The sequence below is a fragment of the Microtus oregoni genome, unplaced genomic scaffold, assembly GCF_018167655.1.
Source record: "Microtus oregoni isolate MIOR12 unplaced genomic scaffold, Mior012 000003F_ref0000135, whole genome shotgun sequence".
Taxonomy (NCBI): Eukaryota; Metazoa; Chordata; class Mammalia; order Rodentia; family Cricetidae; genus Microtus; species Microtus oregoni.
This window is the reverse complement of record NW_024543062.1, coordinates 1-18,426: the sequence shown is the minus strand read 5'-3', so window position 1 is coordinate 18,426 and position 18,426 is coordinate 1. Positions and strand designations below refer to the sequence as shown.

At 47.7% G+C, this 18,426-nt stretch overlaps 1 protein-coding gene across 1 annotated transcript; it reads right to left on the bottom strand.

Moving 5' to 3' along the window:
* Window positions 1-12,248: 12,248 nt before the first annotated feature.
* On the bottom strand, window positions 12,249-17,895 carry LOC121446537 (speedy protein E4A-like). The gene is made up of 6 exons (XM_041649208.1): window positions 17,793-17,895; window positions 16,045-16,263; window positions 15,437-15,495; window positions 14,830-14,915; window positions 12,492-12,660; window positions 12,249-12,308 (listed from the first exon to the last, which is right to left on the bottom strand). Exons 1-6 carry the CDS (start codon window positions 17,893-17,895, stop codon window positions 12,249-12,251), a joined length of 696 nt encoding a protein of 231 aa, XP_041505142.1.
* Window positions 17,896-18,426: the final 531 nt, after the last annotated feature.

Sequence of the window (18,426 nt, the reverse complement as noted above, 5' to 3'; positions counted from 1 at the left end):
ATTGACCGTTTTTCCCCAAAGACTTGAAATGGGTAGAAATGCTTGTACTTCAAGCAACTACGTCCAAATGTGTTTGAGGAAATGTGGATTTCTGTTCACCACGTGTGTTCTGCAGCTCTACAGTTCCACACCTCCATACTTTGCACTTGTTTGTCATGTTTTCTGAGTGTGTGTATGTGTGGTGTGCGTATGTGTGTATGTGTGGTGTGTGTATGTGTGTATGTGTGGTGTGCGTATGTGTGTATGTGTGGTGTGTGTATGTGTGGTGTGCGTATGTGTGTATGTGTGGTGTGCGTATGTGTGTATGTGTAGTGTGCGTATGTGTGTATGTGTGGTGTGCGTATGTGTGTATGTGTGGTGTGCGTATGTGTGTATGTGTGGTGTGCGTATGTGTGTATGTGTGGTGTGCGTATGTGTGTATGTGTGGTGTGTGTATGTGTGTATGTGTGGTGTGCGTATGTGTGTGTGTGTGTGGTGCACATCTGTGGTGGGGGCCAGCTGTTAATGTTGTGTCTTACTCGATGGCTGTCCTCTTTATTTATTGAAGTAGAGTCTTGTTGAACCCAGAGCTCACCACTGGCAGTAATCTCCTTAGCCCATGTTCTCCAGAGATCCTTGTCTGTACCTACTGTGTATCAGGGTTGCAGCTGGCTACCAGGCATGCTTGACTTTTCTGTGGGATCTGGGGTTCCAAACTCCAATCCCATACTGGTGTAGCAAGTTCATCCACTGAGACATTGCCCCGGTCACCAGTTACACCTTTGCACTCAAGTTTGTGGTTAAGTTTTCAGGGCCGCCTTTGTTAGTTACTTTGGGGACACTCCGGTCATACTTCGTGGAAGGAACAGAAGAGGTTTATTTTGTCACGATGGGCAAGGCATGGCCATGTGGCTCTGTCTATGGCGTCAGGATGTTCATCCAAGAGTTGACCAAGATGCAGCAAGGGACTGGAGTATGAGGGTGTCTGACCTTCAAAGGCCGAGGGCATGAGGGTGTCTGACCTTCAAAGGCCGAGGGCGTGAGGGTGTCTGACCTTCAAAGACCGAGGCGGAGAGATTCAGATGAGTCAGCAAAGCGCCTGCCCTGCAAGCGTGAGGGAGACCCTGATGCCCAGAGCCCATGTCAAATACAGCCTGGCATTGTGGCATGTGCCTGTAACCCCAGTACTGGGGAGCAGATGGGCAGATCCCTGGCCTGGCTGGATGACCAGCCTGAGGAATTGTTGAGAGCTAGGACAATGAGAGACAGTCGCCAAAAATCAGTTGGGGGCTGAGGAGGTGGCTTGGCATTTTCACTCTTTCAGGGGACCCAAGTTTGGTTCCCAGAACCCACAAGGTGCCTCACAATCATTTATAATTCCAAATCCAGAGGATCCAATGCCCTCATATGGTCTCTAAGAGCAGTACATGCCCAGGGTGCACAGACACGTGTGCAGGTGAAACACCCATGCACATAAAATAAAAAATGAGTAAATCTTTAAAAAAAGTGAAAAAGTGAATGAATGGCACCCGAGGACCTCTCTCTCTCTCTCTCTCTCTCTCTCTCTTTTATGCGCACGCGCGCACACACACACACACACACACACACACACACACACGTGACTCAATGGCCAGCAGGATAGCTCAGCAGGTAAAGGCGCTTGCTGCCGTGTAAGTTCTATCCCTGGGACCCATATGGCAGAAGGAAAGAACCAACTCCCGCCTATTGTCCTCCGACCTCCACAGTCACGCTGTGTCACAACCTGCCCCATAAATAAATGGTGATAAAAATTTAAAGTAAATGTGTGAAGAGAAGCAGACTGTGGATTTCCAGAGCCATACTCCGAGAATCTAGTCCACACCACGACAGACGCTCCTCTGGCCCTTGCTGTCATGTAGAGTCCTGGGCCCACAGTAGGCGGCTGGATGACCCTGGGAACCTCCAGTCAGCTGGTCTGGAGATCACACTTGAAAATGATGCTTCTGGTTTAGGGGTTAAAACCAAGAGTCAACTCAGCACCCGGGAGGCAGATGCAGGAGGCTCACTAACTGTTCAAGACCTACCTGATCTGAGTAGTGCACTCCAGGCCAGCCATAGGAATGCCCGCCCCAAAACAGCAGCAGGGCTCAGAGACAGCTCATCTGGAGAGAGCATCTGCTGTTCTTGCAGACGAGACAATGGCACAATAGTGGGTTGTGACCAGGAATCTGATGCCCTCTTCTGGCCTTCTCTGGCATTGCACTCACATGGACAACCCACCACCACCACCACCAATGCACACACTTTAAAAAGCTCTCCCAAACAATGACAACTACCAAGAATGAAGGGTTGCAAGCTGGGGTAGCTCTGTGATAGAACACTCACCCATCAAACAGGAGCCTTGGGGTCTAATCCTGGGCACCACAGAACAAACAGACAAATGAAAGAAAGGTTCGAGATAAGTTCCCATTTCAAATGTTCTGACCTCTAGTTAGGATTAACGTGGACATGAAGAACTGCATGTATGAAGTCTGGCATGGCTCCCTCTTCCCCCAGATCCCTGTGCCTGAGGGAGACACTCCGTGCCAACATTAAGAACTGCTGGGGAAAGGAGAGAGGACGCCTTCCACAGGAACTAGAAGAACCCAGACTCTTCTAGAAGGATGGAATGGAATCACCACACTGTGCTCCTGAGCGGGAACACATGTAGGGGCTCTGGTGGGGAAGCCAGACATCAGGATTCCTCCAGGGCCCACTCCACTCAGCAGCACCGTCTAAATGTCATCCGGATGTCCCCAGTCCCATCTCCCCAAGGCAGCAGCCCTGTGGTTCCTTATAATTGGTCTCCACAGGCTCAGGCCATTTGAAGGAGGCTCCTCAGGGCTCAGACGAGAAGGGAAATATCTTCAAACTATAGCATTTGAGCCATATATTTGTAATAAAAAACTTTAATATATTTCATATTTTATTGGAATCTGCAGATGTTCATCATAGAATTATTTATTTTGAATAGCTTTGATATATTGTGGATTTGATATTGTACAGTTCTCCCAGTTTTGTGATGGGTGCTATAACTTTCATATGTGTAAATAGTCTCACTCCTAGAGAAGATTTGGTTTTTATATATTCATTTTGTTTTTTTTTTTGAGACAGAGCCTCACTATGTATCCCTGCCTGGCCTTGAACTTGCTTCATGGACCAAGTTGGCTTCAGACTCACAGAGATCTCCTGCCTCTGCCTCCCCAGCGCTGGAATTAAAGGTGTGCATCTCTATACCTTATGGGTTTTTAGATTCTACTTATAGATACTTGTTTCATGTATATACAAATTCTTGTTTGAAATTTGCTCTTTATTATTGAGCTGTGAGCAAGTGGTAACTTAAATTTAACTTCCTTTGATCTAAAGATGATGTGTTTTTTGAAAACACATATTTTAATAAATATTCTTTTGTCAGCAGCCTAGTCTCTCATCATTTAATAGAGTCTGAGTTATTTATTTATTCACTTTCCCTTTTTCTTTTATGTGTATGTCTGTTTTGCCTGCATAGATGTCCGTGCATTGCATGCACACAGTGCCCATATAGTCCAGGACAGGACATTGGATGCCCTGGAACCAGAGTTACAGACGGTTGTGAGTCACCAAGTGTATTCTGGGAAATGAACCCAGGTCCTCTGGAAGAGCAGCCATTGCTCTTAGCTGATGAACTACCTCTCCAGCCCCTTATTTATTTGTTCTAATAGTATCTTCTCAGGCATTGTATTTTAATTTTTGCACATATGTATACATATACACAGTGTGTATATGATGCATGTATATGCCTCAGCACTCGTGTGTGTGTGTTTATAATGCATGCATGCACCTCTGCATTCGTGTGTGTGATGCATGCATATGCCTCTGCACTTGTGTGTGATGCATGCATATGCCCCTGTACTCGTGTGTGTGTGTGTGTGTGATGCATGCATATGCCCCTGCACTCTGTGTGTGTGATGCATGCATATGCCCCTGCACTCTGTGTGTGTGTGTGTGTGTGTGTGTGTGTGTGTGTGTGTGTGTGTGTGATGCATGCATGTACCCCTGTACTCATGTGAAGGTCAGAGGATAGTTTTCAGGGTTATTAGGAGTTGGTTTCCTCCTCCCATCATGTGAGTCCCGGGGATCAAACTCAGGTTGTCAGGCTTGGTGGCAAGTGCCCTTACCCAGTGAGCCTTTCCATATCATGTTTTTGTTTGTTTGTTTTAAGAAACCACGAAGCATTTTCTGTAAGGAACTACAATAAGGATGAACCATCTCCTGTTCACAAGCCTTCTAATCCTGTCAGTCTGAATTGTTTGCTGCTCAATGCTGTTTAGCAGAATTCTGCTCATCTGACCAATTTATTTACCCCATCTATCTATCTATCTATCTATCTATCTATCTATCTATCTATCTATCTATCTATCTGAGATGGGTCCTCAGATATTCTAAGATGCCTCAGATGGTCTATGTACCTGAGAACAACCTTGAACTTCTGGCCCCTCTGCCCTGAATTAGACTGTTTTATGGCGAAAAGCACTGAAGAAGACTGGGGAGATGGCTCCGTGAGCAGAGCTGCTAAAACAGCAGCACAGAGACATGCGTTCAACACCACCACCCCGAAGAAAGATGGATGTTGAGTGTGGTTGTGCATGACCCCAAACCCCAGTGCAGGGGTGGGGGTGATGTGTGGAAACAGGAGAAAACTGCGGGTTCTTTGGGGGATCCAGTCTCACAGGAATAAGGCAGGTGTCAAGGGACAGTACTTGACATCCTCCTTGGTGCACCGTTGCAAGCACACCCACACACAAGTGCACAGTTACATTCATACACAGGCACACGTGTGAATACCATACATATGTACATACATGTAAATGCAGTACACAAGCAAGTGTCACATACACAGGTGCATACACACATATACACAATATTTTTTTATTTTTTTTCTAGACAAGGTTTCTCTGTAGCTTTGGAGCCTGTCATGGAATTAGCTGGCCTTGAACTCACAGGGATCTGCCTGCCTCTGCCTCCCAAGTGTTGAGACTAAAAGCATGTGCCACCACCACCTGGCAACAATATTTTTTTTTGTTTGTTTTTCGAGACAGGGTTTCTCTGTAGCTTTGGAGCCTGTCCTGGAACTAGCCCTTGTAGACCAGGCTGGTCTCGAACTCACAGAGATCCGCCTGCCTCTGCCTCCCAAGTGCTGGGATTAAAGGCGTGCGCCACCACCGCCCGGCTAACAATATTTTTTAAAAAAAGAAAAACAGAAGATGTTCTACAAGGTACTGTAACTTTTTATTTTTTGACAGGGTTTATCTGTAGGTTTTTTGTGAAGGGTTTCTCTGTAGCTTTAGAGCCTGTTCTTGAACTCTTATAGACCAGGCTGGTCTTGAAGTCACAGAGATCTGCCTGTCTCTGCCTTCCGAGTGCTAGGATTAAAGGCGTGCACCACTACTGTTCAGCAAGAGATTGTCACTTGAACCCAGACATAAGAAGAAGCAACCGAGGGAGGAAATTCAGGAGTGCAAAAACAAAACAAAAAACTCAAAGTATGTTTTTAATATTAAAAAAAAGAAAAGTAAAAAAAAAATCCATGGGATCCTGGGAAAAGCCCTACCTCCCTTACAACAGAAAGTGCAGGCTACAGAGATGACCAAGGCTAAGTGCACTGACTGCTCTTGCAGAGGACCTAAATTCAGTCCCTAGCACTGACATGGCATCCCACAACTGTCTATAACTCCAGGCCAAGAGGATCTGATGTCCCCTTCTGGATCCCAAGGATACCTGCAGTCACGTACATGTTCTCCCACACAAACACACTCATATACATAATGTAATCAATAAAATAGAATCACATTGTCAGTCAAGATTAACCTTCTCAAGGCTGGATGTTTAGCTCAATGATAAAGGACTTGTTTGGCATGTGGGAGGCCCTGGCTTCAGCTCCCAATAAAACATACACGGGCGTACATGCGCGCGCGCACACACACACACACACACACACACACACACACACACACACACTCATGCACATACACTCAGAATAAATAAAATTCAAGTTGTTTTTATTTTAGATTAAGTGTTTCAGCTACACGTAGCTCTGCACACCACATGTGTGCCAGGTGTCCGTGGAGGCCAGAAGAGGGCATCGGATCCCCTAGACCTGCAGTTATAGATGACTGTGAGCCACTGTGTGGTCCTCTGTAAGAGCAGCTAGTGCTCTTAACCTCCGAGCAGTTTCTCTAGCCCCTAAAGTTGTTGTTTAAAACAAAACAAAAATCAAACAAAAACCCTCCAACTCTGCTTCACAGAGACTCATTCTGAAATCGTTTTCTGCACAAAGCCAAGGACCCAGCTTTACCTAACTCAGGTTCCCTGAAGGCAACAGTGTGAAGCCTTCTACTGATGACAGATACACGCTGGAATATATTATCTGGAGAAACTGGAATCCATGTTTCTGGGCCATGGTCACTCATATTTGGGTCTGAGAAGGGATGGTTTAATGGATAGCAACGCTTGCCACAAAAGCAAGTGGACCCGAGTTCAAATTCCTGACCCCTCATAAATCCAGGCGCGGCCATTGTGTCTGTGACCCCAGCGTGGAGGGACAGAGGTCCCAGGAGCTCACTGACCAGCTGATCTAGTCAAAGCAGCTTCAGACTCAGGGAGAAACCCTGCCTCAAAAATTAAAGTAGAAATCTATAGCAGACACCTGACCTTGACCTCTGGGCTCTGCATACACACACACGTACACACACACACACACACACACACAAGTACACACACATTTATACACACGCATACACACATATACACACACTCGCACACACATACACACACACGCACACACACATATATACACACATACACACACACATGCACACACACACACACACTCGTGCATGCACACTAATATTTTTTAGTAAAGTATCATAATTAAAGGATTTGGGTGAATGTACGGTACCTGAAGCTTATGTTACTGTCTTGGCAATTTTCTTGCAATCTGTAATTATTTTGAAATAAAAAAATAAAAATCTGAACAGAGCATTTAAGTGGACCACAAACTATAGATTTAGTGCTACAGAATTCTGATTTTAGGATACCTAGGAAAACACAATTCTAATCCAAAATCGGAAATGGCAGATTAAAGATGACCTAGAGCATGGGTTTGGGTTGGATTATGTGGGAAAAGTCCCAGGAAGATCTGTTTCATCACAATCAGAATGCCAACTACATGGCTTCCCCAGTTTTCTGTTGCAGACAAACCACTGTGGCAAAAAAAAAAAAAAGAGCAACTTATGTGAGAAAGGGTATAATTCCAAGTGACAGTCACCGGTAGCAAGGAAGTCCAAGCAGCAGGAACTTCAGATGGCATCAGCCCACATCCAGTCAGCAGCAGAAAAGCGTTTATGCACGCATGCTCAGCTACTTGCTTCTGCTCAGCTGTATTTTCATATAATGCAGGTAGAGTTTTTCCTCAGGACCACCCGTCCACTCTGACCCACCAGCCAGCTCCCAAATACCCATACAGAGACTCATTATGAATTATAAATGCTGGATCAAAAGCTTAGGCTTATTACTAACCAGCACTTATAACTTTAATTAACCCACATTTCTATTAAATTTCCATCATGTGACTCAGTACCTTACCTCAGAAGGGCGTATTCATCTCCTGTTTTCTCTGAATCTCCTTGCCACTTCTGAGACGCCTGTGAATCCTCTCCCTCCTCCCCGCGTCCTTGCTCCCTCAAAATCCCTCCTGGCTATTGGCCATCGGCTCTTTATTAGCCAAGGAGGGTAATACATATTCATAGTGTACAAAAAGATTGTTCCATAGCAACGTATAGTTCAGAATGCCTTGCCTAGGGAGCGCTGCAGCTCAAAATGAGCTGGGTCTTCCCACAACAATTAATTTAATTAAGACAATCCCCCACAGACATGCTCACAGGCCAATGTAGACAATCCCTCATAGAGACTCTTCCCATGCGATTCTAGGTTGTACCAGCTTAATATTTAATTACAACGATCATACAAATTTCTCAGACATTATCAAAATAAAATGAATGATTTTTGGTATAGATAATTCTTATTCTTTAATCAAGTTGATTTTTAAATATCTGTGCATGTGATACACATGTATGTGAGTGTGTGTGCAAATTAGTGTGTATAACATCAGGCGCACGCGTGTGATGGCAAGCGCGGAGGTCAGAGGGTAACCTCCAGCATCTCTCAAGGCAAGCTTTCTCTGTTACTCAGCACCAATGATTCCAGGCCTGTGAGCTCTGGTCTCACAATATGAGCCTCGGGGTCACAAACGTGCGCTATTGTTCCGATCTTTCCATGGGTTCTGCCGTCTGAACTGAAGTCCTTATACTTGTCTTTAACCATGGAACCTGCAGTGTTTGAAGGAGAATGGCCGCCATAGGCTCATAGGTTTGAATATTTGGTTTCCAGCTGGTCTAGCTGAATTAATAAGCTCGAGCTTCAATACAAAACCCTGTCTTAAAAAAAGATGGAGAGATGGCTCAGGAGTTAAGAGCACTTCCTGATCCTGCAGAGGACTTGGACTTGGTTCCCAGCACCCACACGGCAGCCCACACCATCTGTAACTCCAGCTCCAGGGGATCCAATGTATAAATCTGAGTTCTCTGGACACTGCCCACCCATGGCGCTCAGGCTTTTGTGCAGGCAAAACACTCACACACATAAAACAAGGATAAATATACCTTTAAAGAATAATGTGTAGAAAGATTGAGGAAAAGATCTGATGCCAACTTCTGCCCTCTACTTGCACATGTGTGTACCTGCACCCACAGGCGTGTGTACAGTCTACATAATCATAGGCAAACAACACACATGCACATGCGTGTACCTGCACCCACAGGTGTGCATACAGTCTGCATAAATATAAGCAAACAACACTCATGCACATGCGTGTACCTGCACCCACAGGCGTGTATACAGTCTACATAATCATAGGCAAACAACACACATGCACATGCGTGTACCTGCACCCACAGGTGTGCATACAGTCTGCATAAATATAAGCAAACAACACTCATGCACATGCGTGTACCTGCACCCACAGGCGTGTATACAGTCTACATAATCATAGGCAAACAACACACATGCACATGCGTGTACCTGCACCCACAGGCGTGTATACAGTCTGCATAAATATAAGCAAACAACACACATGCACATGTGTGTACCTGCACCCACAGGCGTGTATACAGTCTGCATAAATATAAGCAAACAACACACATGCACATGCGTGTACCTGCACCCACAGGCGTGTGTACAGTCTACATAATCATAGGCAAACAACACACATGCACATGCGTGTACCTGCACCCACAGGTGTGTGTACAGTCTACATAATCATAGGCAAACAACACACATGTTCCTGCACCCACAGGCGTGTGTACAGTCTACATAATCATAGGCAAACAACACACATGCACATGCGTGTACCTGCACCCACAGGCGTGTGTACAGTCTACATAATCATAAGCAAACAATACACATGCACATGTGTGGACCTGCACCCACAGGCGTGTGTACAATCTACACAAACATAAGCAAACAACACATACACAGTTGTGCACACAAGATCTTTCTTCGTTTGCTAGCATGTCTGTGTTGTTCCACCCTTGTAGGGAATTTCAGTCCTTTTCCTTTTTCTTCACTAATTTCAGTGATGTGACACACAGTCACCGCAGACAGATGGTCTACAGGAGAAAAGCATCTGAGAAATCGTAGTAGCTGGGATGGGAGGTGGCTCAGTCGTTAAAGCGTTTGCTGTGCAAGCCGCAAGCTTGAAGACCAGAGTTCAGATCCCCACTCCATGTAAATGTTGGGTGGGCACAGCATCTCTCCTGTAATTCTGGCTCTTGGAAAACAGATGGGGCCAATGTAGTAGTAGGAGCGGCGGGGCTGTGTCCCCGGCACCTGGCCGCCCACATGGCTAGCTCTAGGTTATGCCCTGAAATAATTACACGGAAACTTTATTCTTTTAAACATCGCTTGGCCCATTTCTATCTAGCCTCTTCTAGGCTAGCTCTCGCACCTGGACTAACCCATTTCTTTTTTTTTTTTTTTGGTTTTTCGAGACAGGGTTTCTCTGTGGCTTTGGAGCCTGTCCTGGAACTAGCTCTTGTAGACCAGGCTGGTCTCGAACTCACAGAGATTCACCTGCCTCTGCCTCCCGAGTGCTGGGATTAAAGGCGTGCGCCACCACTGCCCGGCCCTGGACTAACCCATTTCTAATAATCTGCTGTAGCCCACGAGCTGGCTTACCAGGAATGATCTTAACGTGCATTTGCCTGGAGTGTGAGAATCATGGCGACTGCCTGACTCAGCTTCTTTCTCCCAGCCTTTTGTTCTGTTTACTCCTCCCACCTATGGTTTAACCTATGAGGACCAAGCAGTTTCTTTATTGCTTAACCAATGAAATCAACAGATTGATATATGACACTCCCACATCAGGCCAATGTGTGTCCTTAGAACAAGCTGAGAGACTCGGTGTATTGGGAGCTCTGGGTTCAACAGAGAATGTGCCGTAATGGGGCTGGAGAGATGGCTCAGAGGTTAAGAGCATTGCCTGCTCTTCCAAAGGTCCTGAGTTCAATTCCCAGCAACCACATGGTGGCTCACAACCATCTGTAATGGGGTCTGGTGCCCTCTTCTGGCCTGCAGGCATACACACAGAATATTGTATACATAATAAATAAATAAATATTTAAAAAAAAAAAAAAGAATGTGCCGTAATGAATAAGGTAGTATGCCATCAAGGAAGACATTAGAAATCAACCGTACCCCCCCCCCCATATACGCCCTCACATATACACAGATTTACACACAGGCAAACATGAAGACATCCATGACTTCATAACACTCACACAGAAAGAGAGAGAAAGAGATAGAGAGATCCTGGGGAAGGACCTTGTGACATGGATGCTCTTTCAAACACACACCCTTTTTAAAGTAATATAAAAACATGTCCAAGCATGTCAAAGTATCAAAACTAAATGTTGACATTCAACAAAGAGAATAAATATGAAATAAGTGAAAACTTGTATTCACAAAGACCTAGGGTTCTGCTACCCACATAGAAGACAGATACACACATAAGTGTAATAGGTTTTTAAAGGTTAAAAACTCTCCATTGAGTCAAAATAGTCATGTGTGTATAAACATTATAAGAGCTATGATAAGACATAGGAGCAGCATGTTCTCAAAACATAAAACTAATATGCTAATTATTTTGTAGTCAGCATAGAATAACACAATAATGTTTATTTATTGATAATACAAAAACTTGCTATGTGTACTAATAATACAATAAAATTTGTGACGTGTGAAAGTTATTACAATTATATAGATCAAATACTGTTCTTTGAAGATATTTCCCTCCTTGTCTGAGCCCTGAGGAGCCTCCTTCAAATGGCCTGAGCCTGTGGAGACCAATTATAAGGAACCACAGGGCTGCTGCCTTGGGGAGATGGGACTGGGGACATCCGGATGACATTTAGACGGTGCTGCTGAGTGGAGTGGGCCCTGGAGGAATCCTGATGTCTGGCTTCCCCACCAGAGCCCCTACACGTGTTCCCTCTCCCAGCAGCACAGTGTGGTGATTCCATTCCATCCTTCTAGAAGAGTCTGGGTTCTTCTAGTTCCTGTGGAAGGCGTCCTCTCTCCTTTCTCCCAGCGGTTCTTAATGTTGGCACAGAGTGTCTCCCTTGGGCACAGGGATCTGGGGGAAGAGGGAGCCATGCCAGACTTCATACTGCAGTTCTTCAGACATGAACAAGAGTTTTGTTCACATTAATCCCAACTAGAGGTCAGAACATTTGACAAATGGGAACTTTTCTCGAACCTTTCTTTCATTTGTCAGTCTGTTCTGTGATGCTCCGGGTCGGATGCTGAGGCTGACACATGGGGGCTCTCTCATGGGGCAGCTCTGGCTTTAACATTAGATTCTTTTCTTAAAAAAGTGTGTGTGTGCGTGCACGCATATGTGTGCATGTGTGTGTACCTGTGTGTGCATGTGTGCATTGTGTGTGCATGCATTTGTGTGCGTATGTGTGCAGTGATGGGACTGATAAAGCTGTGCAAATGGGTTGTTTCAAAGGATGGAGTCGAGTGTGGGATGCGGGTGGGTTAGGCAGGGATTTAGTGGCTTTCCTTATCAGACCACAGACGGGACTCCGCACCTCAGAGAACATCAACATACCTTCCTTAGGCCGATGACCTCAGGCCTCTACAGTTCTAGGTTTCTAGGTGAGGTTGGTGCGATCTCGTGCCCACACCCACAGCTCTGGGTCGTAAGCCTGGATCTGCAGAGAGAATAAGATCCTTGAGCAATGCCAGTCTGCCCCTCCCCCAACATCCTTACATGCCCTGTTTATCCTCAAGGTTTCTCACTCCCCAAAACCCCACCTCCCACATTTAACTGCACTGCTCTCTGTCTGTCCAGCCCATCCCTCTGCGCCCCACGTGCCCCACACCCACCCACCCACCTCTTCACACTCCTCCCGGGACACCCAGATCCTCCAGCCCATGGACTGAATGAACTGGAACCGCAGTTTGTGGAACATGGGGCGCTGGGCATAGCTCTTCCCGTAGAGGAAGTAAAAAATATCTTGTTTAGGGGCCTGGTTGTCCTCCTCCATGTCATTGGCCAGGTACCTGGGGAAGGAATCAGGGTGTTGTTGAAAGGCTCAGAAGGACCCAGAAGAGGACCCGGGAGCCACCTCAGCACAGGATCACATCAGCTGAGCAGATGAGGATACGCCACTGTCAGAACCTGATGCTGTCTCTGCAGCTCTCACCGTGAGCCGATTCCACCACCCTCTCCCTTCCTTCTCTCCTTAATGTCAACTAGCATTTCTGAGGTCTCTCTCTCTCTCAGCGTCCCCTCATATTTTGGCATGAAGAGGGCACTGTCCAGAATGTGCTGGATGAATTGCTGGATGCGTGAATGAATGGATGGAAGTGATAGACAGGCAGACATATGCTGATGCTGTGCGTGGCTGGATTTATAACAGAAACACCTCTGGAATAAAACAGAATCGAGGTGTCTGGAGAATGGCTGTGTTTGACCAGATCCTGCTTTCAACACGTGTCCACTGTGAGGGAACTGGGAGAGAGGAGAGGACGCCAGAGGCTACAACCCACCTCTTACATGTTTTCTAGTATTTGTGTGTGTATGTGTGCATGCACACGTGGGTGCGTGTGCACATGCATGTGGATGTGCGCACATGCATGTGGGTGTGTACACGTGCATGTGGGGGGTGCATGTGAGTGTGGGTGTGTGCACACGCATGTGGGTGGGTGTGCACATGCATGTAAATGGCCTCAGAGGCCAGAAGAGGGCATCAGATACCCCTTGAACAGGAGTCCAGTGTACTTTCTTAGCTGCTGAGCTGTGTCTACAGTCCCTTAAATATACTTTTCATTTTTAGGTATGGATATGGGTATGTATGAGTATGTACAATGTGTGCAGGTGCCTATAGCGAGCGCTGGACCCCTGCAGTGCTGTGAGTGGCCTGATTTGAATGTTGAGAACAGAAATTCAATCCTATAGCTCTTAGCTGATGAGTCATCTCTCAAAACCCACAATTTCATCTTTTTTTTTTTTGTGGTTTTTCGAGACAGGGTTTCTCTGTGGTTTTGGAGCTTGTCCCAGAACTAGCTCTTGTAGACCAGGCTGGTCTCGAACTCATAGAGATCCGCCTGCCTCTGCCTCCCGAGTGCTGGGATTAAAGGTGTGCGCCACCACCGCCCAGCCTGCCAAAATTTCATCTTGATAGAATTTTAGCACACTTCTGCTGGAGGCAAAAGCTGGCAGATCAAACAGTGCAGATAAAAGGCTTCATTCATGATCAGGTTGATTTGAGGTGCCCTGCTATGTAGCTATGGTGCCCTCAAAAACTTGGCTCAAGGGATCATTCTATCTCAGCTTCCTGAAGGATTTCGGCTAGAGGGAGGCTCTGCCTTGTCCTGTTAGATTTCAGAGGATGAAGTAATTTGAAGGAAGGTGATTGTCTCCAGGCACCCCGAGATGATTAGAATGGAGGGTACTGCCTGGGAAGGAGACAGGGAGGAAGGGAGTACCGGGTGGTGGCTGGGTAGAAAGATGGCTGAGCTCACTTTGGTAATGCCAGCCTGCAGGTATGGGCTGGCTAATTTTAACTATTTATGTGCCACCCCCGAGAACCACCATGGAAAGAAGCCACTGAGGGGGAGTGAAGACAGGGACACAGATCACCTGAATGCTTGCGGAAAGAACTGAAACTCTACAAAGAGCTCTACGCTTCCTGGTTTTATTCGATGTGTCCTTGAGTGTGTGAGGGCGTGTGTGTGTGTGTGTGTGTGTGTGTGTGTGTCTGTATGTGTGTGTGTATGTGTGTGTGTATGTATGTGTGTGGAGGGGGGTGCACAATTGAGCACTTAAATTTAGTTCCAACACAACCCTGAGTTCTTCCTAGGAGCTATCTACCTTGTTTCACGGGACAGGGTCCCTCACTGAGACCTCAGTCACACCAGTTAGGTTAGGAGGCTGCTCTTCCTTTACCTGACTGCTAGCACCGAAATTGCAAGCACCTGGCCCAGCATTTCCTGTACGTTCTGAATATCTGAACAAGTCTTTGTGCTTGCATGGCAAGTGCATTACAAACTGAGTCATCCCTCTGGCCCTTGTTAAATTTCAAGCTGGTATTAGTTTGAAAAAACACACACACACACAAAACAAGTTTAAGGACATTTTGCTAAAAGGACATGTCAGACGCCCACTTTTTGTGATCCCCACATGCAGGGGAAGGAACAGTGACCAACAGGAGGGGGCAAAATACTCACAGAGCCAGGAAGAAGTGGATTGGCCTATACTGCCAGGAGAAGAGCCCGGCGCGGCTGAAATAAGCTATGACCATAGACAGGAGGTACTGAAGGAGAGAGCAGATAGGAGAGGAGCCATCACACCCTGGAGAGGAGGACCATAGGCACAGGGGAAGGGGGCTGAGGGGGCATGAGGCTCAGAGAGGAGCCCCAGGTTTGGGTGCCTGCTGGAGTGGGGAAGGGAGGGTGAAAGGGGCCTTCAGGAAAGCCAGGTCAGAGGCAGGAGGCCCTTGTTGTTCCAGCATGGCTGGCTCTGGGTCAGTTCTGAGGGAGGACTTAGGACAACTGGGACAAGGAGGTCTTTGCCCAGTGGGAACAGAGGGTCCCAGAGGGCTGTGGGAGAGAAGCAGTTCCCAGAGTAAGATGGTGACCATGGGGCTCAGACCCCAGTGAGGCAAGGGTCTCCTGTCCACTCTGTAAGACACTGCCAGGCCCTGAAGAGAGGCACTGGCAGGATATGGAGGGTCAGGACTATGTGACTTCTGGTGGCTCTGGGGAGGGACAGAGGACGGTGGTCAGGGAGGCCCCTCCCCAGACAGGACAGGATCTGGAGCCCAGCTTGGCGCACCTTATCAGACACTCTCAGCGTCTTGTCCCAGGCCAGGAATTTTTTCACCACAGGATCCTCTGTGAAGGAAGCGCATGTGTCATGGTGTGAAAGGGAAGAGCTTGGGAAGAGCCAGGAGAGCTGCCCCCCTGGGGGAGAGCCAGGAGAACCACCTCCCTGGGGGAGAGCCATGATAGCCGCCTCCCTGGGGAATGGCTCAGGTCAGAAGCCTGCCTCTGAGCTCCATCCCTGTCCCAGCCTGTGTCAACAACACCATGACATCCTCTCATTGCACCGAATGCACACCATCACAGGCCAGAAGCACTTAGGCCGACTGGTGTGATGTCATGTGACAGTGGGAACTTGGCTGGGTTGCCCTTGTGTGGGCAAAGACACCCAGCTCAGGAAAGCCAGGAAGAAGTAAGTTACTATCCTCTTCCTCACCTCCATGTGAACCTTTGTCAACTCTAGCCTAAGCCCCTGCCACCTATGCGTCCCTGAGACTCAAGTGAGCTTGAGCCTCCCAGGCTGACCGCTCTGGACCGGGCGGGCAGCTTTTCCACAGGGAAGGAGGTTGACTGGAAGCTTCCTCCTTCACCTAAGGAGGGAGCCATGCAGGTGTCACCTACCCAGCAGCCTGGTGAAGACCTTGTGGTGTTCAGGCCTCACCATAGATGCGCGCCTCCTCCTCAGCGTCATCCTGAGCCCACACAGTGTCTCCACGGACCACACCGGCTCAGGTTCAGGGTCCAGCAGCTCTGCCAGGTCATCCTCAGAATCCGATGACAAGTTCCTCTTCCTCTTTGGGCTGGTGGACAGAGGCTGGGAGTTGGCCTCCGCCCTTGGTTCTAAGTGAAGAAACCACACCCCAGCGTGTGTGAATCTCAGCCCTGCCCCTTGATACTCCAAACACCCCAGACCTCTTCAGCTACTGCCTTTCCCCAAACCATCATGCGGATTCCCTCTGGTCTGATGGTCACCTGCCTCTCATCTTGTCCCCATCCCCTCTCCCCGTTCCTCAAGACTCTTCCTCATCAGAGACAAATTGTCCTCATATAAAGGAAGTCTCTTCTTATGTCCCCTCTTCTCTGTCCTGTCTCTAACTCTTGGTGCCTAACCCCTTCCTTGTACTGCGGGTTTTCAGTCCATGTGACATCTGTGTCTGACTCCCTGTTCTCCTGCCCCCAATCCTGCCTCCTGCCTCCCTCCTTCCTCCTGCGCCCTTCCTCCTGCCATCACCCTCTCACATCTCTCCTCACCCAGTCCCCTCACCTGCTGGTCCTAAGGTCTCCCCATGTGTCAGCACCCCAGGTGAGGGCCTGGTGATGCCAAGCTGAGGACTCTGTTGCTCAGAACACAATGACAGTTGGCCAGCGGTCACGATTCTCCCAACCTGTTTCCTCCCTTCCACAAATCCCAGACTTTGGTCTATCCCGCCCTCCTCCTGAACTTTCACTGAATCCACACATGACGTCCCTTCCCCATCGAGGGAGAGGTGAGGTGTGGAGGAAAGCTCCAAGAAGATGCTGTTGTCCACCGAGCTGCCCACCACCATGGAGTGCTTCTCCTCCAATCAGGAGGGGCAGGCGCCTGTGATGTCATCAGCCTTCCAATCTGGCAACCAGTTTGAAATAAAACATGTGTAACTGACAGCTTGATGTGTCTACTTGTTCTGAGGATTAGGGCCCCGTCTGCATCCTGCCGTGACCTACACTCATTCCATCTCCAAACCATCCTCCATGTCTGTTCTCTTTGCAATGCACATGCTGGGGGTGCCGCCCTTTCCTATTCCCGGAAACATCTCAGCTTCCCCTTCACTCTGTGCATGCCCATTTGAAACTCAGTCTCTTCCCCATTATACACTCTTTCTGCACTTGGTAAAAAAGGAAACATTTTAATTAATTAATAATTAAATTCTTTTTGGTTTTGTTTTGTTTTTTGAGACAGAGTTTTTCTATAACCTTGGAGCCTGTTCTGGAACTCACTCTGTAGACCAGTCTGGCCTTGAACTCACAGAGATCTGCCTGCTTCTGCCTCCTGAGTGCTGGGATTCAATCAGGCATGCACCACCACTGTCTGGCCTTATATTTGATTTTTGAGTCAGGGTTTCTCTCTATCAATCCTGGAATCTTGTTCTGTAGATCAGGCTAGCTCCAACTCAGATGTCTGCTTCTTCTGCCTCCTGAGAGAAATTCCTTTTTTTAATTCTTCATTCCTCTTCCTTGCTCTGTAGATTTCCTGTTCACGTGACATTCACGTCCCATTGCCTGTCCCCCCTTCTCCAGTCTCTGGCATCCAGGGCCCCTCCTTTCTTTCTCCTACGCCCCTTCTCCTAATGGCCACCTGCTCACATCTCTTCTCACCCTGGTAACCTCACCTGACAGTCCTGGGATATCTCCGTCCACCACTGGTGATGACACCGTGGTGCTAAGCTGGGGACACTGCTCCTCCTGTGTCAAGGATGGGTCACCAGCAGCCATGATCCTCTGAGATGCCTCCTTTTCTTCTACAAACCCTAGACTCTTGTCTCCCCCACCATCCTCCTGGGCTCTGGCTGAATCCACTCCTAACTCTCCCTTCTGTCGTCTCTGGAGAAGTTCAGTGTGGAGGAGAAAACTGAGTTTAACCACCGAGCTGCCTAGCTCCACAGAGTTAGGCCCTTCCAATCAGGAGGGGCGGAAGCCTATGAGGTCATCAGCCTTCCAACCTGGCAACCGGTTTGAAGGACAACATGCATAACTGATGGATTGATGTGTCTACCTGTTCCGAGGATGGATGTGCAGGTTTGCAAATCCATAGTTGAAGAATGCAATGGGGATTCTACAGAAAGCACAGCCACTATTGATGAACACGACAAGGTAGAGTCTGTGGGGGACTTGTGATGGAGATCTGACATGCAGGATGATGTCAGGCCAAAGGTGCTTATCTGACAGCACCTTTGATCCAGTGCTTCTGGCCAGTAAGTGGTACCCATAGATGGAGTGTCCCTATGAAGAGGAAGACCTCAGAGT

Bases quoted from the DNA above. Each gene is read 5' to 3' on its own strand.
- LOC121446537 (XM_041649208.1), bottom strand. From the start codon at position 17,895: ATGGCTGCTGGTGACCCATCCTTGACACAGGAGGAGCAGTGTCCCCAG. The intron at 14,916-15,436 runs GTGCGCCAAGCT...TCTCTCCTTCAG, and splicing joins CGCTGAGAGTGTCTGATAAG to TACCTCCTGTCTATGGTCAT. The intron at 12,309-12,491 runs GTGGGTGGGTGG...TTCTCTCTGCAG, and splicing joins CCCGGGAGGAGTGTGAAGAG to ATCCAGGCTTACGACCCAGA.